The 26217-nt window shown below is 33.7% G+C and overlaps 4 protein-coding genes across 5 annotated transcripts in view; 2 read left to right on the plus strand and 2 right to left on the minus strand.

Moving 5' to 3' along the window:
- LOC110270425 (putative calcium-binding protein CML26) overlaps window positions 1-19653 on the minus strand; it is a 30620-nt gene extending 10967 nt beyond the window's left edge. Inside the window, exons 1-2 of one of the 2 annotated variants that reach the window (XM_088508701.1) lie at window positions 19083-19653; window positions 13407-13481 (exon numbers count right to left, since the gene is read on the minus strand). In XM_088508701.1, the coding sequence (XP_088364827.1) occupies window positions 13435-13481; window positions 19083-19584 (549 nt within the window). In that variant the 5' untranslated portion in view covers window positions 19585-19653 and the 3' untranslated portion in view covers window positions 13407-13434. Of the gene's footprint in view, window positions 1-13406; window positions 13482-17697; window positions 17815-19082 lie in introns of those variants that run through there. The other variant, XM_016335295.3, reaches the window with a different exon arrangement.
- On the plus strand, window positions 1368-1721 carry LOC148572639 (uncharacterized). The gene has a single exon (XM_088507669.1). The coding sequence runs from the start codon at window positions 1368-1370 to the stop codon at window positions 1719-1721; it is 354 nt and encodes a 117-aa protein (XP_088363795.1).
- LOC148572640 (uncharacterized) lies at window positions 3989-4831 on the plus strand. Its single transcript, XM_088507670.1, has one exon. It carries the CDS (start codon window positions 3989-3991, stop codon window positions 4829-4831), a length of 843 nt encoding a protein of 280 aa, XP_088363796.1.
- Window positions 19654-24000: 4347 nt separating the features above from the next.
- Window positions 24001-25351, minus strand: LOC107631751 (thaumatin-like protein). The gene is made up of 2 exons (XM_016335294.3): window positions 25068-25351; window positions 24001-24924 (listed from the first exon to the last, which is right to left on the minus strand). Exons 1-2 carry the CDS (start codon window positions 25120-25122, stop codon window positions 24239-24241), a joined length of 741 nt encoding a protein of 246 aa, XP_016190780.1. The 5' UTR covers window positions 25123-25351; the 3' UTR covers window positions 24001-24238.
- Window positions 25352-26217: the final 866 nt, after the last annotated feature.

A 26217-nucleotide genomic window follows, 5' to 3' on the forward strand; every position in this document is an offset into this window, starting at 1 on the left:
CCTAAATGCTATTTAATGGATGTTTTAATTATTGTAGGCCCAATTGTTCAAGATTCATGCTGCACTAGTCCAAACCAGCATACACTCTTTAGTGCTCCAAGTAATAATAAACAAGCTCAATGCTTCTCAAAGCACCATTCAGCAAATTGAATGAATATGTTTTGCTAAATGTTATAAGAGGACAGCTGGATCATGCGAGGACATGTGTGGTTCTGTAAAAGCTAGAAAGGACACAAGAATATCTCCACTAATTCAAGGACATCAGAAGAGCAACTTTCGGGTAGTGGGTAAGCAAAAACACAACTTGCACATAGCAGCAGTAGCAGGGGTTATGGAGGCAAATGAAAAAGGAGAGCATGCCAAGGAAGAAAGAAAAACAAAGGACAGTAGAGGTAGTGGTCGAGCTCCTCATCTAGCAGAGGTAGTGGAGCATGATGAAAAATGACTACTTGCTAGTTGTGACAGCTCCAACGGCCAGCTAGTACAAGAAAATGGAAGAGGCAAAAATGAAGGCAAGCTGAAGACATATAAGAAGCCTCATTCCATCATTTGAAAGCAAGAAAAAGAGAGCACACACTCAGAGCACCATCTCTAACATAGAGCTGGAATCTTTTTCTTCTACTCAAGCTTAATTTCTGATCTTTTTGTTATGGCTATCTTGTGTCATTTTCTGTTTTGAGAAAAGGCTAATCTTGTGAGGTTGGAAAAGCTAAATAGTGAAAAGGCAAGAGTGATGCAAAAGAGCCACTTATTTCTGATGTAATTTGGGTTTATGAACTAGGATTAGTTCCCCTTGCCAAGTTGGGTTAGCACTTGGTGAGATTGAATCTGTTTGATTCCCCTTCCTAGTTGGGACAGCACTATGGGAAGCTAAGCTTTGGTGATGAAAGCTTAGGGGTAGATACTAGTTGAATTAAGGAGTAATTCAATAGTATTGGTGTATGTAATCTGTGAATGATTAGTGAAAATTCCACCATGGTTTGTGGTGGAGACTGGACGTAGGATTCATTGCACAAAGAATCCGAACCAGGATACATGCTGGTCTTCATCTTCTCTTCCCTACTCTTTACTTGTTCTGCGCGTGAGACAAAATGAAATAATCTCCTGCAACTTAAGCTTCCACTGAAACAGAGTTTGAAACTCAAAATTTTAAGCCAACTTGATTCAACCCCCTTCTCAAGTTCAAGTAAAACCATCAATTGGTATCAGGAGCAAGGTCTCAAGGAGTCAAGCTTCATAGCTTGGAGTAAAGATCCATGGCCAACAATATGAGTCCCAACATCGTGGCTTTCACTCTCACGGAAGGGCTGTCTAATAATAGACCTCCCTACTTCAATGGCAGCAACTATTCTTACTAGAAAGAAAGAATGAGAATCTTCGTGCAGTTAATTGACTACAACATATGGAAGATCATTCTCAATGGACCAGACGTTCTCACTAAACAGAATGCTGATGGAGAAGTTGTGGCAAAAGAAGACAGCATGTGGACAGATGAAGAAAAGAAGAATGTTGAACTCAATGCCAAGGCAATCAACCTGATGCACTGTGCAATCAGTTTTGAAGAGTTCAGAAAAGTGTCAAGGTGCAAAATGGCTAAAGAAATATGGGACAAGCTCAGACTCACTCATGAAGGCACTAAGCAAGTGAGGGAGACCAGAATTGACATGCTGATGAAGGAGTATGAAATATTCAGTATGAAGGAGAATGAGAGCATCGATTAAATGTTCGAAAAGTTCTCAATAATCATCAACAATCTGGACGCCATGGGAAGGAACTACTCTGAAGAAACTTTAGTAAGAAAGATTCTGAGAAGTCTTACTAAGAAATGGGAAGTAAAAAAGCACAGCTATCTCTGAAAGGAATGATTTGATCAAAATCACCTATGATGAGCTAAGAGGCAAGCTGCTGGCCTATGAAATCACACACATGTCTCAAGACAAAGATGACAAAAAGAAAAGTATAGCACTAAAATTAAGAATGACAGCCAAAGAAGAAGAATCTGATGACAGTTTCTCATATGAAGAAATGGTGCTCTTTGTAAGAAAAATGAGAAGACTACTGAGATACAAAAGCAAAGGCAAAGGAAGCTCTTCATCCAAAGACTTCAAGAAAAATCAAGTCAAGTTCACATGTCATCACTGCAAGAAACCCGGTCACTTCAAGTCAGATTGTCCTCAACTTAAGAAAGGCGAAAAATCCAAGAAAGACAAAAAGAAGGTGATGATGGCAACATGGGAGGACTTGGAAAACAACACCAGCTCAGAGAGCTTAGATCAAGAGGCTCAACTATGTCTGATGGCAGGTCATGATGATGAAGATGAGGTAGATCTCTCTGACTTATCTATTGATGAACTGCAATACATTATCAAATGCAATACATTATCAAAGACATTTCTGTGAATTCTAAGAAAGTCTTGGATAAGTATGCAAAATGTAAGAAAGAAAACGAGGCATTGAGGACAAAAAATGATCTTCTTTTGAAAAAGGTTAAGGCTACCGAAACTGGTAATGAAAATTTTTTAAAAGAAGAAAATAGAGTTTTGCGAGCTGAATTAGAGAAATTCAAAATCAAGCATGAAGTTACCGCTTCCACTGATTTGATTTCTGAAAACAAAAAGCTGAATGAACAAAAAAAAAATTTGAATAAAGACTTAGCAAAGTTTGTTCAAGGTTCTCAAAATCTGAACAAACTGCTTGCTTGTCAAAGGTTTGGGTCTGAAAAATCTGGACTTGGATTCAAAGAGGAAAATAAATCTGTTTTCAAACAAAACTTTCAAAAATCTGAAGCCTCCTCTTCCAAGTTTTTCAAACCAAAAGGATTCAGCAAATCTCAGAAATCAGTGGGCAAGAATCATTGCTACAAGTGCAATAGAAATGGTCATGATCCTCCTCAATGTTTCATCTTTCTTAAGTCTTTTGGTAATGATAGTAAATTATATAAAGTTGTTCATGATTTTAATGCTCTTGGGCAACCAAGAAGATTTCACATCAAAGGATCCAAATGGATTTGGATACCTAAGGTTAGTTGAAGAACATGCAGGTTTGCCTTACATCCAAGAAGAAAATGGACATGTGGTATCTTAATAGTGGATGTTCAAGGCATATGACCGGAAGGGATAATTTCTTCATTAAACTCAACAAGTATGATGGAGGATTTGTCACTTTCGGAGATAATGGTAAAGGTAAAATAATTGCCATTGGTAAGGTTGGCAAAGATCTTTCTACTTGCATTGATAGTGTCTTTTTAGTTGATGGGTTAAAGCATAATCTATTGAGCATAAGTCAATTGTGTGACCTTGGATATGCTGTAACCTTTAGGAAATCTGATTGTAGAGTCATAAATGAGAAAACAGGGGCTATTTTATTTGTTGCCAAAAGAAGTGACAATATTTATGGTATTACACTAGATGATCTAAAAGTTCAAAATGTAACTTGTTTCTCTTAAATGGAATCTGAAAAATGGATGTGGCATAAGAGGTTAGGACATGCTAGCATGTTCCAAATCTCTAAGCTTGTAAAGAGAGGCTTAGTTAGAGGTCTTCCTAATATAAAATTTGATAAGGACATCATTTGTGATGCTTGTCAAATGGGTAAACAAATAAAAAGCTATTTCAAACCCAAGGAAGATGTCTCAACTAAGAAACGATTGGAGTTGTTGCATCTTGATCTGTTTGGACCAACTAGGACTCAAAGTCTTGAAGGAAAGAGTTATGGCATGGTAATTGTGGATGACTATATTAGATTTGGTTGGGTGTTCTTTCTTACTCATAAACATGAGGCTTTTTCTGTTTTTGAAAAATTCAGCAAAAAGATTCAAAATGAAAAAGGTTTAAAAAAAATTTCAATTAGAAGTGACCATGGTAAAGAATTTGAAAATCAATAGTTTGAATCTTTTTGTGATGAACTAGGCATATCACATAACTTCTCTTGTCTTATAACACTTCAACAAAATGGTGTTATAGAAAGAAGAAATAGAAGTTTACAAGAAATGGCTAGAGCTATGTTATGTGAATATGAAATTCCCAAGTTCTTATGGGCTGAAGTTGTGAATACAGCTTGCTATGTTTTGAATAGAACCATCATTAGGAAGTTTTTGAAGAAAACCCCATATGAACTTTGGAAAGGGCATCCTCCCAATCTTAGTTATTTTCATCTGTTTGGCTGCAAGTGTTTCATACTGAATATCAAAGAAAATTTAGGAAAATTTGATCCTAAAACACATGAAGGCATTTTTCTGGGTTATTCCACTCTTAGTAAGGCTTATAGAGTTTATAACAAGAACTCCAAAACTATTGAAGAAACCATGCATGTCACATTCTATGAGTCTAACAATGTTCCCAGTGTTTGCATTGATGATAGTCCAGGTTTTGAAGCTGAATTATCCAAGACTACTGATCCAGTTCCTCTAAATCCAAGTTCTCATGAAGTTGCTCCTGTTAGCAGCAAAAATTCCAATTCTGCAGGAGACAATTTGAAATTATCTTCTGTCGCAGCTGAAAATAATGATGCAGAGGCTATTGTTAATCAAGAGGAACCTGAATCCTCAACTCAAACCAAAAGGCCCAGGGAATGGAAGTTTCTAAAGAACTATCTTGAGAAATTCATAATTGGTGATCCTTCCAAAGGTACATCAACTAGGTCATCTTTGAAAAGAGCTAAATCCAACAACTTAGCTCTTATATCAAAGATTGAACCTCAAAACATCCAAGAAGCACTTGCTGATCCATCTTGGGTGTTAGCTATGGAGGAGGAATTGCAGCAGTTTGAGAAAAATCAGGTCTGGACATTAGTGCCTCACTCAAATGGAAAGAGAGTCACTGGCACTAAATAGATTTTTAGAAACAAATTGGGTGAAGATGGAACCATCATTTGAAACAAAGCTAGATTGGTTGCTCAAGGATATGATCAAGAGGAAGGGATTGATTTCGATGAATCCTTTGCACCTGTAGCTCGAATGGAAGCCATCAAATTGCTCCTTGCTTATGCAGCTCACTGTGGCTTCAAGCGATTCCAAATGGACGTAAAGTGTATTTTCCTTAATGGCATAATAGATAGAGAGGTTTATGTGGCTCAACCACCTGGATTTGAAAATAAAACTTTCCCTAACCATGTTTTCAAACTAGCTAAAGCCTTATATGGTTTAAGACATGCTCTTAGAGCTTGGTATAAGAGGCTTAGCTCATTTTTATTGATAAACAAATTTCAAAGAGGAGCCACGGATACCACTTTATTTATTAAGAATTATCATGATCATTTTATTCTTGTGCAAGTTTATGTTGATGATATTATCTTTGGTTCGGCTAATAAGGATTTATGTGCAGATTTTGCTAAGCTTATGACCAATGAATTTGATATGAGCATGATGGGAGAGCTCAACTTCTTTCTAGGCCTGCAAATAAAACAAACTGCTGAAGGCATATTCATTCATCAAGAAAAATATGCTAAGGAACTTGTCAAGAAATTTGGGCTGAACTGTGCTAAGCCAATGGGAACCCTCATGCATCCTAATATCAAACTTGATAAGGATGAACATGCTAGAGATGTTGATGAGACATGCTATAGAGGGATGATTGGATCCTTGATGTATTTGACCTCCTCAAGGCCTTATATCATCCAAAGTGTTGGAGTGTACTCAAGATTTCAATCAAAAGCTAAGGAATCCCATCTCTCTGCTGTCAAGAGGATCATCCGATATGTGCTTGGTACCACTGATTATGGTTTATGGTTTCCTAAGACTGATTCCTTTTAATTAGTGGGTTTCTGTTATGCAGATTTTACTGGGGACAGAATTGATAGAAGAAGCACTAGTGGCATGTGTTGCTTTCTTGGGAAATCACTCGTTGTTTGGTCAAGCAAGAAGCAAGCTACAGTGGCACTTTCAACAGCCGAAGCTGAGTATATTGCAGCCTCCTCTTGTTGTTCTCAATTATTATGGCTGAAAACTCAATTAGCTGACTATAAACTGAATGTCTCTAATATTCCATTATTTTGTGACAACATGAGTGCTATAAATATTTCCAAAAACCCTGTTTTGTACTCAATAACAAAGCACATTGAAGTTCGATTTCATTCTATAAGAGAACATGTGCAAAATAGAAATTTAGATATTCAGTTTGTTAACTCTGAAGGTCAGCTAGCTGATATTTTTACCAAACCATTGATAGAGGGGAGGTTCTGCAAGTTACGGACTGAACTGGGCATTCTTGCTTCATCTTTGTTTTCTTAATGACTCTGATGATGAGATCTTTTGTGTTTTGTCTCATAAATCGCTCTGACCATAAGGAATGATGGACCTCACGTGCTGGAGAAGTTCACAACATATGGGCTTTCTTTACTGAATCCATTGGGCCCATTTCATTGTTGCTTTCTCTAATTTTTTTGGCAATAAGCTTTTCACACTTTTTGGGCCTCATTTAAATTTCTTTTTAAATCAATTTTTTTCCTTTTGTCTTTTATTTTAAACGTACAAAGGTTACAGCTGTAATTTTCAATGCTTTTCAAAGTTTGCATTTTTATCATCTTTCCAAAACTCAACCTTTCCACTCCTCCAAGCTTATATTAACTCCTCACTACATGCATCCATTCACACTACACTCTCCACTCCTTCATCTTCTTCAAACCAGTGATCTATAAATATGGCACAAAATAAAAGAGCTTTCCGCAGAGGCCCTCATAATGGCACCCGTCGTTCTGATCACACACACTCTTCTCCATCACCATCTCCCACTCATTCTTCACCTCCCTCACCATCAAACCCTTATCCTGACATGGCTCGCACTAAGACCACTGCTCGCTGCCCTGCGGTCGCTCCTCGCCCTACTCCTCCTCTTCCAAATACCTCTCAGCCAAGTTCATCCAAACCCAGTTCCTCCAAAGGTAAGAGGCCTCTTCACGAAGACGAATAGAATCCCCCCACTCAGACTCACCATACTTTCGGTACAGTCATTGAATTTCATCTTCATCCTGTTGCTGAACCTAGACTCTCAAATCCTATTGCTTACAAGTCCTTTTATGCTGGTTTTTCCGATGAGTCTTTTGATCGTCGTCGTTTTCAATCTCTCATGAACTACCTATTTTTCTGCAAAGATATTTACAAGCGTACTCTCTGTCCCTCTAAGCTTGTCAATCTTGACAAACTCCGTAGGAAAGGCTTGAACTTTACCCCCAATGTTTGCATGTCAAGGTTGGACACCCATCTTGTCCATTAAAGAGAAAATTTACCCTGATTTGGTAAAGCAGTTCTATAGCAACTTGTCCTACAAAGAAGGGAGAATCGCTTCTTTTGTTAAAGATAAAGTGATCATTCTTGACAAGTATCACCTAGGCAAAGTCCTAGATTATCAAGACCGGGGACCTAATGTCTACACATCGGGTAAGTGGGACGAGACGCTCAATGTTTCTTACTTTGATGCCCTAAGCACTGTCTGCATCAATATCCCTCTCCTAGAAGGTAACACTCCTACTCATAAGTCTCTTGGTCCAGTCTGTGCCCAGCTGCATAGGATTGTAAATCACATCATTTTGCCTCAGAGCATCTCTTTTCAACGCGTCTCATTTTGTGACACACTGGTTTTGTATGCACTTCTTTTAAAAATTCCCATTTCTTTTGCTTACTTGCTTGTGAGACATATGCATGCTTGTGTCAGTACCAAAAATGCTTTACCTATGACATGCTTTTTACGAAATTTTTTTAATATTACAATATTGATTTTGGGGCTGAAATTTCAAAAGATTGTAACTCATATATCAAAGGCGGTGGTGCAGTAAAGAAAACAGCTCCCAGGCGTCGTCGAACTAATGACAGCACTGATGTTCCCTCTGTTGACGAGGATCCTCTGATTCCCCCTTCCACCTCCACTATGATCAAGGTCATGACCCGCATTCTGAAAAATGTGCTTGAAGAGTTCATCAATCTGACAGACCTTCTTCTCACTCATGGTGATGAGCGCAAGAGGAACCAAGTTATGGAGGAAAATGCTCTCAAAAAGACCAAAGGGAGAATTCGGATTCTGAGGGACTTTGTGGAGGATGTCGAGGTTGGCCTCACAACTTCTGACAATTAGGGGGAGGACAACGGAACCTCTGATGAATCCAACTCTAATGCCTAGCTCCTTGTTATCTCATCTGTGACTATGATTCTGTTTCTTTTTGAACTTGTTTATTTTTTGGATGCCTGTAAAGACTTTAAACACTCTGCTACTTATACTCTATGAACTGGCCACTAACAAATTTTGTGTAGGTTTTTCTTTCCCTCCTTTATGACAAAAGGGGGAGAAAAGAAAAAGATTGTTAGCATTGGCTTAGGGGTTAAGGACAATGACACATGATTATGTTTATTACTATGACAAACTTACTTTAATTTCGTCCTGTGTTGTGTAAATTGAGTCATTATTACTGTGATATATTGCCTGGAAAAATTTGACCTGTATGTTTTTAAGCTTTGTCCAGGTAAAGATGTAAGCCATAATTAAGGGGGAGAGAACTGCTAACATTGAGGGGGAGTAGCACATACTTCGGACGGTCATCAAAGGGAAGTGCTCTTAACCCATTTCAATCAATTTTAAATTCTACTATCCTCTCTTATCATGTTTGTCATCAAGGGGAAGATTGTTAAGTCTAAGTTGATTTTGGGTTTACAAATGATGACAAACATTTCTTTGGGTTGGAAGCCCAAATGCTGTTTAATGGGTGTTTTAATTGTTGCAGGCCCAATTGTTCAAGATTCATGCTGCACCAGCCCAAACCAGCATATGCTCCTTAGTGCTCCAAGTAATAATAAACAAGCCCAATGCTTCTCAAAGCACCGTTCAGCAAATTGAATGAATATGTTTTGCTAAATGTTATAAGAGGACAGCTGGATCATGCGAGGACAGGTGTGGTTCTGTAAAAGCTAGAAAGGACACAAGGACATCTCCACTAATTCAAGAACATCAGAAGAGCAACCTTCGGGTAGTGGGTAAGCAAAAACACAACTTGCACATAGCAGCAGCAGCAGGGGTTATGGAGCAAAATGAAAAAGGAGAGCATGCCAAGGAAGAAAGAAAAACAAAGGACAGTAGAGGTAGTGGTCGAGCTCCTCATCCAGCAGAGGTAGTGGAGCATGATGAAAAAGGACTACTTGCTAGCTGTGACAGCTCCAACGGCCAGCTGGTACAAGGAAATGGAAGAGGCAAAAATGAAGGCAAGCTGAAGACATATAAGAAGCCTCATTCAGTCATTCCATCATTTGAAAGCAAGAAAAAGAGAGCACACACTCATAGCACCATCTCTAAGATAGAGCTGGAATCTTTTTCTTCTACTCAAGCTTAATTTCTGATCTTTTTGTTATGGCTATCTTGTGTCATTTTCCGTTTTGAGAAAAGGCTAATCTTGTGAGGTTGGAAAAGCCAAAGAGTGAAAATGCAAGAGTGATGCAAAAGAGCCACTGATTTCTGATGTAATTTGGGTTTATGAACTAGGATTACTTCTCCTTGCCAAGTTGGGTTAGCACTTGGTGAGATTGAATCTGTTTGATTCCCCTTCCTAGTTGGGACAGCACTATGGGAAGCTAAGTTTTGGTGATGAAAGTTTAGGGGTAGATACTAGTTGAATTAGGGAGTAATTCAATAGTATTGGTGTATGTAATCTGTGAATGATTAGTGAAAATTCTACCGTGGTTTGTGGTAGAGACTGGACGTAGGATTCATTGCACAAAGAATTCGAATCAGGATACATGCTGGTCTTCATCTTCTCTTCCCTACTCTTTACTTGTTCTGTGCGTGAGACAAAATGAAATAATCTCCTGCAACTTAAGCTTCCATTGAAACAGAGTTTGAAACTCAAAATTTTAAGCCAACTTGATTCAACCCCCTTCTCAAGTTCAAGTAGAACCATCAGAAAAAATATAATCTAATTTTTGTAAGAACAAATAATCTGTACTGAAATGAAAATTTTGAATTGTAAAAATTAATAACATCAGTGAAATTGATTCATACATCGTTAGTTTCACACATTTTTAAGAGGTTGTATTTTCAAAAATAAAATTGCGTTTCCCTTACATTCACTTGCAAGCTTCTGGTAGATGCTATTGTATTTTGGCTGGTACTATTAGCAAAGATAAGAGTTCAAATTTTTTTATATTTTTACGGCTATAATCATAAAAAAGTATTGCAATTTAATTTTTATATTTTATGTTTGTTAAAATATTATTAAATATATAAATTAATAAATTTTTGTATGATGATGTATACTAGTTAATAAAAAAATTATTTAAATTAAAAAAAAAAACTTAAACTAAGTGAATAATTTATTAACAAAATTATTATTAGAGTTTTTTTCTCTGGACAGCTGAGTACATTTGCACCATTCTCGTAAATCAGGCCCAAAAGCTTTTGGATTTGATAATAAATGATAATAAATTTAAAGATTGTTTTGGTTTTGGTGATGAAGATAGTCAAATTATATTAGATGTTATAAAGGGTTAGAGGATAAAAAAACAAAAGAAAATTATACTAAACAGAAATAGGGGAACACTGTCTTTAATTTTGAAAATAGAATAAGATTTTGATCCAAAAAAAAATAGAATAAGATAAGACATAAAAATGAGATACAAATAATAGAGGCACAAAAATTAATATTTTTATATTTTGGCGATAAAGTAAAATAAATTATAAAAGTTAAATTTATTCTGATTTTTTTCATTCAAAAAATCTGAAAAGAAAAATATAATAATAAAAAATATCATTATAAAAAATTCATAAAAAATAAAATAAAAATAAAAAATAAGTTATAACTTTGGACACAATGTCATTGTGTATGCCTCATCTCTCAAATATTATTTTGTATTTCTATGTCCTTATTTTAGTGTTGTGCATAAATTTGGACAAAAATTTAGATGAAGTGGTAACATGCTCCTAAATTCAAAAACTGTGGATAATGAATTTATTGGGATCAGAAAAGAAGAAGGGAAGGGAAGAGTAGAGTCGGCAAACAGGTCGAAACTCGTCGAGTCAATCCGTGTAACCGTCAAAAAAGGGGTTGGACTGAAAATTTGAGACTGTCAAACTTAAAAAGTCTGCCTAACCCACACACCCTAATCCGTGGCTTTAACGGGCTTTGGCGGAACAGGATGGGCTTCTCCGGCGGGCCAAATGTTTTTTTTGTCACGGTCATTTTTTTACAAATTTTTACAATGCTATTGATCCGCAAGAGGATGAAGATTTTTTTTTCAAAGTCAAATAATTCAATTTATGAAATAAAAGAAACATATAGGTGTCCATATATGGGACAAGCAAAAGAAACGGGAGACTCCCAATGCTCTACTATAGAGGTAACATCATATACTAATCTAAGAGAAATAAAAGAAAGTAAAGTACTCATCATTTAGGAATTGGAGATTTGTTGAAGCTCCTTCTGCAGCTTCAAAGTCGACGCTATTATCTCTTCCACACTAGTTGATACATTATCAAAGATGAACCTGTTTCTAGCCTTCCATAAAGACCATCTCAAAATCACCATCATCATCCTTTGAGAGGAGCTATTGGGTCGGGTACGCAAGATCCGATTCTCAAGTTCCACTCAACATAAAATCAGAGTCTTCGGTGTCCCTTCTAGCAGCCGGTAAACCCATTTTTTACCAGATCTTCTTTGATTTCTCACAATAAAAGATACAATGATTGATTGTTTCTAAAAATTGTAAGCATTTTCGGCAGGTGGATTGAATCGATGGGATGCGATGATGAAGCTTTTGTAGCACTAGAAGATTTTCATGAAAGCTCCTCCAGAGAAAAATCTTAATCTTTGTTGGAATTTTCAGAATTTTCAGCTTTCACAGTTCTCGCCACAAATTTCATTGTCTCATAATTTTTGGGCAAAATTCAATGAGAGGATGCGAGAACCCATAAACCATACGGTACCCAATACTCACTTCATACAAACCACTTTTATTAAGGGCCCAATAAATTTTATCTTTTTCACCGCCAATTGTTGTTCCTAGCACACACTGACTAGTCCCCTCAAAAAAAAAACTTTTAATTAGAGTTTGATTCCACAGACCATTAGAAAGTATTAAGTCCTTGACCATCAATAGTGATTGATTTTGCATATTGAAAATTTCAGATGGAGGGACAACACAAGGATGTGGAGGAGTAAGCCAAGGATTGCTGAAAATTCAGATACTGGACTCATCACCAACTAGCAAAACCAACCCCTTTTCAACAACCTTATGCCCTTCTAATATGCTATGCCACCCCACGAAGGTATTGTTCTGATCTCTGCATTCATTATGGAGTAGTATCGAAAATATTTACCTTTGAAGAGTCTAGATAGGAGTGATTGTGGTTGAGAGACAACTTTCCAACATTATTTTGCTAATAGCGCCAAATTCTGATCCCCTAGGTCCTTAAAACCTAATCCACCTTCTAATTTCGGTCTTGTTATAATATCCCAACTAACTCATGCCATTTTTTGTTCTGTACATTTTTTATCCCTACTAAAATTGGGAGAGTATGTGAATCTCCCTAATTAAAGTGTAAAGAAGACGAAAACATGATAATGAATAAATTGGGATAGCCTCCCCAACAGCTTTGATTAGAACATGCCTGCCTGCAGAGGAGAGAAGTTTTCTTTTCCACCCTTGAACTCGCTTCCTCACCTTGTCCTTGATTTCTCAAAAGGTGGTCTTTTTTTATTTTTAGACTGTAGATGGAAGACCCAAATATTTATTATGTACACCAATAGGAGCAATTTTCAATTTTCGAGCCAATAGTAATCGAGCAACAGGAGAAATATTATTACTAAAGAATAAGTTGATTTATACAAATTAACTTTTTGGCCACTGAACCCCTCGTATGATTGAAGAAGATTGAGAATATTTTCACAATTATTTTCTGTTGCTTTGCAAAAAAGGATTGAGTCATCCGCAAACAATAAATGATTAATGGTAGAACATCTTCGGTTGATCTGAATACACCGTTTTTCTCTGCCTTGTTTAGCAAAAAGGATAATCCTTCTCCACAGAAAAGAAAAAGGTAGGGAGATAGAGGATCTCCTTAATGGATATCTCTATTTGGTTTAAAAAAATCAAAAGGTTGACCTTCAACAACGACAAAATAAGAAACTGTAGTCACCACCTCCTGTATCCAACTAATCCACCTAGATTCAAATCCTATTCTCCAGAATGAACTAAAGAAAATGCCACTCAACAAGCTTTACTCATATCCAATTTAACAGCCATTTCAGTCAATAGGTCCTTTTTCTTTGTCTTTAGATAGTGCATACATTTATTAGCGACTAAGGTATTGTCTGAAATCAATCTACCATTAATGATGGCACTCTGATTAGGGTTGATCAGCAAAGTCATAAATTTATGTTGCCAATGGACTAGTACTTTAGAAATAATCTTATGAGGAAAGGCTGATGGGTCTAACCTGTGTCATATCCTTTGCATCAGAAATCTTAGGAATGAGACAGGTTTGTGTATTTTGTCATATCCCAACCAAATCCTGTGTCATACAAGAGAATGAAAATGATAATTGAAAATATTCTAAATTATATTTTAGATTATATTTTATGTTTAATTGAATTATATGTTTTGGATCATGTTCGTTTTGGACAATATTAATTTTATTATTTTGTTTCAAAATACTTGATTTATGATTATATTTATTACATATTTATAATTATAAAGACTTTAATATTTGTGAATTTAAAAATTATAATTTTTTTATGTCTTTAGAAATTATAAATTTATGAAAATAATTGTAAAATTATATATATTATTTCATATTTAATAATTTATAAAAAAATTAAGCAAAACCAAAAAGAAATTTAGGATCGTCTGACGCGACGAGATGGGCTTCCCGTTTGCCACCCTAGGAAAGACTGTGTGCGTGAAACTATATTTTTTTTTTTGAGAAATGAAATGTGGGTAGTTTTTTATACATTTTTTTAATTTCTCCTAGCATTTTTTATATGTAAATAAAATGTTTGTTAATATAAATAATTTTTTAAAAAATATATTTTTATTACAAATCTCATTTATAGAGAAAATAGAAAAAAACACATGTTATAAACTAGATAAGTAAGAATTTAGTTATCCATATTAATTTAGAAAATAAAATGAATATAATTTTTTATAATTTAAATTATATTAGTTTTGTAAAACCCGTAAAATTAATAAATGATTAATCAATAAATTAATTATTATTTAAAAAAAATTAGAAACACACTGAACTTGTTCGGCCAAGGGAAAGAACATGAAGGAAGACCCAAATCATCACCAAATCTTTAATTCCATATAACTTTTTACTCTGAGTTCCGATTGCCACACCGTTTGTAGCCACGTGACTAGCGTGATGAGTTCTACAAAATTCGGTAACTAATTTGGTAAGAAATCTACTTCTCAATTTCAATTATCTCCTCTCCAAATTTCAAAATTCAATGTGTAATTATGTTGAATTTTGTATGATTTCGGTATTTAGGTTCGAATTAACTTGTGGGTATTGTCAGGTTTAGCTCACTTGAGTTGTAAGTCAGGTAAGCACCTTCAATGTGTAACGTTGAATTAGTGAACTTTATATTGATTGTGGTGATAATTGTATTGTTAGATTAAGATTGATTGTAGGTTGGAGTCAAAGTGAGGATTTGGAAACAAGAGATCAAGCTTTGGTGGCTAGAGGGCTGTTTGGTGAGGTCTTGGAGTCTTGGAAGCTTGAAAAATGCTGAGTTGTGAGGTGTTCCAGGCATTAACGAGAAAATTGGCTAAGGTATAGTTTCAGTTTCTCGTAACTAAAATATAATGTGTCGTGAAAACTTAGGTTAGTTGACTGTAGGATAAACTTGAATTATTTATGATGTTGATGATTGAAATTGGTGGGTATGTATTAGTGTTAGCAATACTGAGATTGTGGTTGAGGTTATGATGTTGTGATGTGTAATTAATTTATTATATGTGAAGAGTGAAGAATGATAATGATGATGTTTATTGAGATATTAATATTGTTGATGATTTAGGATTGGTTGGTATTTATGAGGTTTGGCAAATTAAGGTTGTTGTTGGTGAAATAATGTAAATTTTGTGGAGATTGATGAAGTGTATATGCATGTTGTTGATGATTTTATATAATGTTGCTTTGGATATAGATTATTGTGTTGAAATAAAAATATAATTGTAAATTGGTATGTATGAAGAAGATAAGGGGTGTTACGAAGGGTTGAACTTGGTTGGAGACATATTTGGTAAGTTTTAATAGGGGTTTGGATTTAAATATTTTGAAAGTTGAGGTTTGTAAATTTAATTAAATCTTTGATTTTTGGCCAACTTTGATGAGCCATAACTCGGCCTTTGAACCTCCGATTTTTATCAAACTTGTCTAGAATGAAAATTTGGTATGAGAGATTTATACCGTTCGAAGAATGGATGAAAAATATTTTAAAACGAAAAAATTATGTACGTCAAAAGTTCGGTGTGTAAAATTGAAATTCTGCAGCACTTACAATTTTGACCACCCTGCATAACTCATATACGCGAGCCTCACACGCAACGCGGGCATTCTGTTCGGGTTGATGTCCCGCGTACGCGAGAGGATGCATGCGTACGCGAGCGGGGGGAAAATGCACCTCCGCGTACGCGGGTATGGGGACGCGTACGAGGATCCCTGTTTTTCCAAAACATGACGTTTTATTTTTAAAAGCATTCCTCCAGCTTTCAAAACCCTTGTCACTCTTGTTTAAAGCCTGGTAGGTGGATTTTGGGTAGTGGAGTATAATTAGGGCTCTGAGGAAGGAAACTTGTTAGTGAAGAAAGTTTGGGGTATGATGGATTATGATTGAGGAAGTGCGAAAGTGCTATATAATTGACGAATTCTGGCTATACAATATTGAATAAATGAATATGAATGATGATGAATGAATATGATAATTGAAGTCTGAATGAGATTGTTGATGATGAGTATGTTTGAGTTTTCTCTCTGTTGTAAAGTGTGTCGGGTACTATATCGCATGAGTGTGTCGAGCACTATATCCCAAGAGTGTGGGAGCACTTTACCCTGGGAAGTGTGTCGGACACTATATCCCATGAGTGTGACGGACACTAAGTGTAGGAGCACTTCACCCTGGGAAGTGTGTCGGACACTATATCCCATGAGTGTGACGGACACTATATCCTGAGAGTGTGGCTGGCGCTATATCCCAAGAGTGTGGGAGCACTTTTAACCTAGGAAATGCGACGGGCACTATATCCCATGAGTGTGGCAGGCACTACATCCCGAGAGTGTGACAGACACTATATCCCAAGAGTGTGGAGGCATGTCAGAGAGACGATATCCGGGTTAGCTGCCGGATGTGTCGGGTTCTGGCGATATAACCGACACGTGAGCTCACGGCCAGTAGGATAGACATATATCATATTTAATTGTGCATTAATTGGGCTTGCCTATGTGATTATTATGCTTACTTGCTAAATTTGCTACCTGCTGTAATTGTATTCTACTTATGTTTACCTTGTCTATTTGTTTGTCTGTGTGGTTCCACTGGAGTTGGAGGATTGAAGGAAGACATAGATTGAGGGTTTTGATTAGAATTCGGTTAAGTTTAGGAACCTTAGAGAACCACCCCTATTTATGGTTTCTGTTTTAAACCTTTAAGTATTATAATATGAGTGTCGGAGTTCTTGGATTGCCTCTGGCTTTCTCGAGACCTTATATGTTAGTTATGTGGGCACTGTTACCATGCTAATAACCTCTAGTTCTCAACCCATATATATTTTGTGGTTTTCAGATGTAAGATGTGAGACACCTCGCTGAGACATACTGGGAGCTTCTGAAAGCGAAGGATTTTTGTGTTTTGGGACTTTATCTTAGTTTATGATGTATATATGTAGATACTCTTATATATCCACTGCATATGTATGTTATGTTTATCCTTCTTAAAAGTTGATTTGGAGAAACAGGTTCTATAAGCTGTATGTTGGGCATTTTGAGTTTATTTTATATATATATATATATATATATATATATATATATATATATATATATATATGAATGCTCTGGCCGGTTTAAACTTAGCGAGCCGAGTCAAGAGTTTTGTTATCTGTATCCTTGGAAGTCTTCTATTATGTATGACTGTATGTATATATGTATTTATGTCGCTATACTCTTATACTATCTGGTTTACGTTTACCGCTTGCGTGAGTGATGCGCTTTTCTGTTTAACGCCTCGCTTTTAACTTTTTTTCAAAAGCTATGAAGCACGGACACTTCGCTGAGTTGCCGTGTCCACGTGTCGGACATATTTCGGACACGACACTTATCGACACTCGTTCGACACGCGTGTTTGCTGTGTCCAACCGTGTCTTAATAAAAAAAGTAAAAAATTCTTCTCCGGACACGCTTGGACACACCTAAATACCATCACGTGCCAGCATGTCCTGTCTTATTCTTAACATATATTCTTGAAATAAATTTAGATATAGTATATATTATTATTTATTAAAACAAAAAATAATTTAAATACTTGATATAATTAAAATAAAATATTAAAAATAATTTAAAAAATTAATTTATATTTTAATATCAATAAAATATCAAAATATCATTACGATTTATCTAAAAAATATTTTATATTTTATATGTATGTGTGTCCCTGTATCGTATAAGATTTTAAAATTCGCGTGTCGGTATGTCCGTGCATCATAGTTCAAAAGGCTCCTAGATAACACCATTTTTCACTTATACTATATTGGGATGGATCCTCTGAATCATTAAAAGAAATTGAGAGGGTAAAGTGTGATCTATAACCCTTAAATGCTCTCTCTCTCATGTTTTCTCTTGGTCCCACCTGTAAAAATGAATGGTGAGAGATTATACTTTACTCCCTCAATTGTTAAAGAAAAATTGAGAGGATCCATTCTCATACTATATATATAATTTTACTCCTAGAGATAGTAATACCTCATTACCTCTGTCTTAGGACTTAAGCGGGTGTTACAGGTTTGATTTTATCCTTTAATTTAGTTCAATTTGAAATTAAGATTTAGTCATTTAAAAAATTAAATCAATACCAAATTTATTATACAAAAATAACATTTTAAAAAATTATAAAATTTATAATTTAACATATAAATAAATATAATTTATATTATAAAATTTTTAAAATTTAAAAAGTAATACCAAATATGCTATATGAGTACATCATATCAATAAATATTATCTATTTATATTCAATTTTTAGATAAATAAAATTTAAATTATAAAATTTTTAAAATTTAAAAAATCAATACCAAACTTGTTATATGAGTAAAAAAAAGATGAATATTGTATATTTAAATTCAATTTTAAATTAAAAAAATAAATTAAAAAACTTGTTATATGAGTACATATGAAAACTATTCATTTAAATTTGAAAAATGATAATATTACTTTTACTTTTGTTTAAAATTTTAAAAGTTTGTAAATTAAATTATTTCTTTCTAATAATTTAAAAATTTTAAATTGATTAAATTAAAATAAATTAAATTAAAAAATAAAAATAAAATCAACATGATCTAAATCAATTAAAATCATACTGCAAATATTTTTTATTGTATGTAATAAAAGATTTTTTTTTTATTTTTATTCTGTGGTTTGATTGTTAAAGAGATCCTTATATGAAAAATATTTTATATAATACTAAATGACTAAATGTTATTAAACTCATTAAAAAAATTAGAACCAATCTTATCAACTATCAACGGATAAGAATAGCCTATAGAAACAAAAATTGTAGCCATGTAATATAGTAGCAACAAATCCAAATGATTTTTTTTTTTTTTTTGCAATCAAAAGTTTAAGGAATTTCAAAACAGAGAACAGAGACTAACATATTGTCTGTTTTAAGTGTGGCTCTCTAAAGAAGTTGAACATTAACAAATAAAACCACCCAATACATTGATAAGTAAGAAAGGGGAAAAATAAACACAATAGATCTCACATAAAAATTATTGTTAGTTTTTGTTATTTATACGAAGAAGTACAACAAAATACAAACACAGATCTACCAAGATAAAGTGAAAAAATGCATAAAAACTTGCATATTTCTTTTCTATAGGATAGATCCATTAACATTACCATTTACACGATTGTTGCTCATCATCTGCTTAAACTCCTCAAAGTTCACGTTGCCATCTCCGTCAGAATCCACAGACTTGATCATGTTGTGACATTCCTCCACAGAGCACTTCAACCCTAGGCGGTTCAGGACAAGATGGAGCTCGGCGGAAGAGATGAGGCCGTTCTTGTCCTGGTCATATAGGTTGAAGGCGTCGCGGAGCTCAGTGGCACCTCCGTCGGTGGTATCAGATCGGCAGAAGACGGCAAACTCATGAAGGCTTATGAAACCATCATGATCGGTATCGAGATCGTCCATGACGCGCTGGAGTTCATCCGGTGGAACACCAGAGCCTAGGGTGCTAAGGACGTTGTCGAGCTCATTAACCGAGATCTTGCCATCGCCGTTAGAGTCAAAGCGACTGAAGACTCTCTTGAACTCGTCCATGTCCTGGAGGTAGATAAGGTTAGAGTTTGTGGATTTGGAGCTAGGGTTTGTGTCGGCAGTGATGGGTGTCGCCATTAGTGTTAAACTGATATTTTGAGTATGATGAAAAGTTGAATCACAAATGGTGAGACATGGAACACCGTGTCTGCCTATGGTTTTATACTGATTTATTTTGGATTATTAAATAAATTTATTTTTAATTTCTTGGATAAAACATTTAATATTTAATTAATAATTTTTTTAATTTTATTATTTTAAAAAATTATTACTAAAATAACATCTTGTAACTATTTGTCTAGATATTATCATTTAGTTTATATTATTTTACTAACATGAATATTAGTACTCATCAATCAATCTGTGTAAGTATGATATTCATTTGTCAATAGATAAAAAAAGAATTGAAATATAAAGAGCTAAATTTTTAAAAAGCATTAAAATATATAACTAATATTTAAACAATATCTAAGAGACTCGTTAACATAATTATATTCACAAATATATAAATTCATTATGTACTCATAAAAAAAATCTCTAAATAATTTTAATAACATTCAAATTTTATTTTACATTTAAAAAACACACATACAATATTCAGAATACTACACAAATTAGGCATCATCTTATATCAAAACATTTGGTCGACACGATCAATATATATCTAATACAAAGAATTTTATTAATAAATTATAATATATTTGATATTTATTAATTTAATATACAAATTAACTTTATAATATTTTAATGATTTGTTAAATGATATAAAAAAATATTATTGATAACAAATAATAAATATTATTTTTTTAACTCATTAACAAAAATATAATTTATTAATGAATTATAATTCAAATGACATAGACACATAGTTTCTTTATACTCATCTAAAAAATTATAAATTTGAGTGTTCTTATTTTTGGTAAAAAAAAAAAAAAAAACAAATATATAATTCAAGAATAAAGAAGACCCAGTTAAGAAAGAAAGACACAAGTAAATGTCAAATCGGTGGGCATTATAAATGTGTGTAACATAGACAAGAAAATTAAAATTCCACAAAATATTCATGCTTCATCGTTAATAATTAATTAAAATGATCTTTAATTTATTAAGAATAAAATTATTTTTAATAAAGCATGATTTAGTAATAGTTTATAATTATATATTTTTTGTTCTATTATTTAAAAATATCTTAAATAAATCTTAAAAAAATCAGTCTAATAATTTATTTTTTAAAGAATTCTAATAATAATATTAATTACTAATTTTTTTATTTTATTAGACAAATTAATATTTATGTTACAAAAAAATTTGGTCTAATAACTTATTTTTTAAAATAATTATAATGATCATATTAATTATCAATTTTTTATTTTATTAGAAAAATTAACATTTATGTCTCATTTTTATTAGAAATTAATAAAATTTGTCTATATAAAAAAATTAATTCAATATTAAAAAAATCAGACTTTCTTTCATGTCTGAAATAGTGACTAATTTAACTAAATTTATTAATTTATAATTGAATAATATGACGTAAAACATTATTTATCTAACATAACAACTATTGTAAATGAATTTAACAATAACAATTTTGTAAGAATTAAGTGTCAAATTAAAAACGCTGTAAAATGTAATATAAGTTTGGAATATTATTCTCTTTTATCAAGTTTCACTTTTTCTCTAAAAGGCCGATCTTTTGTACTTCAAATGATGATTTTGTTCTTCTATATTTTTACCTAAACACAAATAATATGTTTAAAATTAAAACATATACTTTTCATATAGCCTAATCAAATGTTAAAAAAATGTTCTGAAAAACAAATAATTCATATGATACATGTACAAACAACTTTTGTCCTTTATATTTACTGCACAACACCTGTGCTTATGAGATTTTAAATAATATATACTAAATAAGACCTAATAAATAGATAATCTAAAAGTGAAATTTAGGCCCGATAGATCATAACTTTTTTTTTTTTAATTAGGAATGAAATTTAAATCTGTAATTTTGTAGGTGAGTATGAGAAACAAATAAATAAATTAATTAATCATAAATAAACAAATAAATACTAAATTACTTAAGGAACAAAATAAAAAATACATAAATATTCTTGTCATAAATACAACTCATAAGTTAATCATAAATACACACAAATGGATGAATAACAACTCCTAAGGATTAGGGAAGAAGGGGCAGGAAAAAAGGTGGATGAAAATGGCATGTGGCATGTGGCATGTGGCATGTGTTAATATGGATGAATTATAATGCTTGCATATCTCCTATGCAAAAGAAATATTGAAGCTGATATCTACTACATTTTTTAATAAATAAATTATATTTTAATTGATAAAATAATTTTTATTTTCTTAAATATAAGATAAACTAATTTCTTATGTTTTAAAATTTTAGAGGATATATTACATCAATAATACTTTTTTTAACAAAATAAATTTTTATTTCTTAAATATAAGATAAATTAATTTCTGATGTTTAGTTTTAGATAATATAATCCATCAATAATATTTTTTAAGAAAAATAAACATTTATTTACATTTATTTAAAAAATAAAAAAATCATTTGTATTTTTATTTTATAATAAAATAAAATGTTTAATACTATAAAATCAGACACCAAATTATCAAATTTTCTAATTAAAAGTTAAATTTAATTTTGCTATATTAAATATAAATATTTTATATAATTATATAATAAAAATAAAATGCTTAACTTTTAGATGACTATTTATATAATTAATAAAATATTAATTATTTTTAATAATATAGTGTTACAAACAAAGTTTTTCACACTATTAAAATTAAATTTCTGAAAAGTAAATTTGCTAAAAACAAAAAGCATTACGTTATAACAGTAGTGGTGTAGGAATAGTTTTACTACATTTGTAAGACGCGTTGATTAAGGACAAAGGAATACACTCTTTGTGGGACACGCGTAAATGAACGCGGGTTGGACACGCTCGTGACTTTAAAGAAAGAAAGAAAGAAATGAGAAATTGCTGAATCAAGAAGAATGGTGAGTTTTAGCCTTAGCCTCGTCCTTTTGGATTTGTTGTCACGTGGAGAGTGTAATGCATATGACTTTTTACGTTTAAATAGGAAAAAGTATTATTCGTTGCTTTAAGGAAGGGAAAAGGGAGGGAAAAGTATTATTCGTTACAATCATGGGATGGAACAGGGAACACGTGTAATTTATGACATATGGATCTGCATCCGCATCTTTATCTTTTTTTTTTTCATGGAAATCTTTTTATCTTTGGGACTCAACCTAACAGGCCCAATTTTATTTCTAATGCTAGGCACATCTTTTGACCTTTCTCTTCTTTTGTTTTTAGTCCTAGTCCGTGTGTCCCTTCTTAGTAAAAGTGCTATGATGTTACAAAATCCCCAATAGATGGGCCTGGGATCAATACCCAAAATCCAGAGAGTTGGCACCAAAAACTGTAGGACTATGATGGGCTTTGACTGTATTGGCCTATGTTTCTTTTTGTTATGAAACTTGGGAGTACTTCAGCCCAAAACAAAAGTTGTGATGAACACAAAAAGAAAGAAAAAAAAAAAGAAAAACAATCAATAGCTTAGGTAATACCGTAGTAGTAAGACATGCTTGTATAGTTGTATTTCCTTGTTTTCTAGAAATTGAGAAAAAAAAAATTCCCGTTAATAATTAACTATTTTTTTCCCCTTCTAATCTTTGTTCATTCAAATTTTATTGCATCTTTCGAAAAGGAAAACGAGCATGTAGATAATCAATAATGTTAGCGACTTAGCGCAGCAAAAATAGGAAGAAAATCATGCAAAAGGAAAATAAAGAATAGTCCATGAAAAACTATAAAGAATTTCCAACGTTAACCAAACAGGACAAGCTTTTTCGGACGTTCTACTGCTATCCACCCTGTCAACCCCTTCCTCCCCTCCCTTTTCCCTTCAAACTATATGGAAACAAGTTAAATGGTGTTTAAAGTAAAATATTAAATATAGTAGTTCACACGCAAATTCCTATAAAATTGGGGATGGGCGGGGAAATATGTAATTGTTTCATTGTCTAATTTCATTGCAAAGGAAGGCAAGATAAACATCATATGAAGCAATATAGACTATTGTCCGTCACCAAAAAAAAAATATAGACTATTGTCCAAGGTCTAAACAGACAAGGATTACTTAAAAAAGAGAGTGACGTTTGTGAATCCAATTTCTCATTGGTTGTGTGGCGAATATGCTTTTTAGGGTGTACAGTATATCAATATCAGGCTGGAAACCAAATAGACGAATTGATTGCTCAGTGGAATTGGAATAGTAGACAAATCCGCAAACCCATTAGCGATGAGAAATGTATCTAACAAGCGCTTGCTACTTGCTAGTATGAAATAACCTACTTTTTTACTCCAAGATAAAAACATGGCCATAAATGACAACAATGGAAGCAAAACACCTGACAAACCAAGCAGATCACACGCAGGCACGCGGTAGTAGTAATTGTAATATGAATTAATACAGAAGACTTAGCTAGTACACATTAACGTACTAAAGTAACGAAATAAGAGAGTATTGGGTAGTATTGGGTAGTACTAATGCAAATGCAAATTGTTATGACATAATAATGATAATGATAATGATGATAATAATGGTAATAGTAGAAAGAGCTAGGCCAAAGAGAATAGTAGTAACTATTAAGTATTAACTAGTAAGGAATTAAGGAGTAGTGAGCTTGAGATCAGCGGCGGCGAGGGCAGAAAGTGAGCAAGTAGTTAGCGCGAGTGCAAGTGGCGATGCTGGTGGGGTCGTCGTAAGCGTAGGAGTAGGCCTTTGGGCATGCGGTCTTGAAGATCCTGGAGTAGGCAGTGGGCTTGCAGGCCTGTGGGCTTCCATAGGTACCCGTGCAGCAGTAGCGAGGGGAGTTGAAGGCGGAGCAGGCACTCTTGCAGGCCACCACGCGCTTCTTGTCGCGTGAGCGCACCTGCAGTCCCACGGGGCACATCATGTTGAGGTCGCTCACGCACCCAGCGTAGCTGCACTTTCCAGATCCCTTGAACGGTGTGATCGAGATTGGAAGGTTGTAACCGTCCACCAGGCTCACGTCGTAGAAATCCTGCTCGTTTCCCAGCGTGAACTCTGCTAGGGTCGCCGGCGGAGTTCCGCCGATGCCGTTGCAGAACAGGGACCCGCCGCAGTCGCCGGTGGCGCAGCGGCCCCGTCCGGAGCCGTCGAAGGCGCAGCCGTGGCGGCCCCAGAAGCGGCCCGACCAGAGAGCAGGGAGTTGGAGGGAGTAGGCCTTGTTTGGTGGGAGTTTGAAGCCCCCGCGGGCCAGAACGGGCTTTCCTGAGCTGGGCTGGATGCCGGGCCACACTGGGTGGGGGCACTTGTTGTAGAATATTATTGATGCCCCTGAAGCCTTGAGCACTGTTAGTTGGCATGAACAACAAACAAGCAAAAAACCAGTCACATACACTGTTCTTTAGTTTCAAGTATAATAGTGTATAAAATGCTCCTTAAAATGTAAGCATGAAAGCGGCATTGTAATGGAGAGAAAGGAGGGTAGATACCTGAAATGTGGAAGACGAAGAGGAAAACGAAGAGGAGTCTCAGTATTGAGGCCATTGATGTTAGTTAAAAGAGAGCAGAATGAGTTGCAGTCCAGGCCTTGCAATGGTATTATATGGACTTATGCCGCAATGATAACCACATTACCACAAATAAACCGAGCTAAATCACGAGGGTTGGGCAAAATTCACATCGACTGAAGGAATAATTCCGTTTCATTCATTTTCTTGGAATGCGGGCCATACTCATATATACTGTAGTCACTAATAAAGTAGTAATATTGATTTTGAAATTGAAGTGTTAAAATCAACTTCTATTTGCTGTAAAAGCTTCTTTTCTCAACCCCACATACATGTTACCGCCTTACCGCTATCACTCCGTTGTTTGAGAATAATATCTATCTACTTCATTTTACTATCTTATACGGGATTTAAATATTTGTGATATAAACAATTTAAATATTATTTAAAAAATATTAATTTTATATTTTTAAAATATTTAGTTTAATTCTAATATATTTTAATTTTTTATTTAGTTATTAAATTAAAATTTATATTTATAAATTTAAAATTTTTATTTTAATTTAATAAAAAATTAAAAATATTTTATAAATTATTGTAGTTATTATATAGAATAATTATAAAAATATTAAATATTTTTTAATTTTGTAATAAAACTAATGTGTAAATAAATAAAGTTAAATGAATCTTCTCTCGTTATATTTTATATAAATATCTAATTTAATGACTAATTTTAACAATATAGCGTAGTTAAAAATTTTATAGACTCTCTTTAAATTAATACGGATTCACTAATTAGAGGGATTTGAATAGAAAGTGTAATAGCGTTTATTGGTTTAAAAAGTGTGGGAGTGACATTGTTGAGGGGTCAGCCGCTCAGGTCCAGAGGGAGGGATTGTCAGAGAGCCGGTGGTGAAGGACATAGTTGTCCGCATGTTGGAACAAGTAAATGAGCATAGCAACAAATTCCATTAGGCAACGTTTGTTTATAGAAATGGGATATTGGAAAGATATATAAAAATATAAAACCGTATATATAGTAAGAGACATGATATTTAGAAATATTAAATTAATATATTTTATATTTATTCTGATAAAAAATATAAAAATATTAATAAAAATATAATTTATT

This window comes from Arachis ipaensis, chromosome B3 (assembly GCF_059453495.1).
Source record: "Arachis ipaensis isolate K30076 ecotype BB chromosome B3, ASM5945349v1, whole genome shotgun sequence".
Classification (NCBI taxonomy): Eukaryota; Viridiplantae; Streptophyta; class Magnoliopsida; order Fabales; family Fabaceae; genus Arachis; species Arachis ipaensis.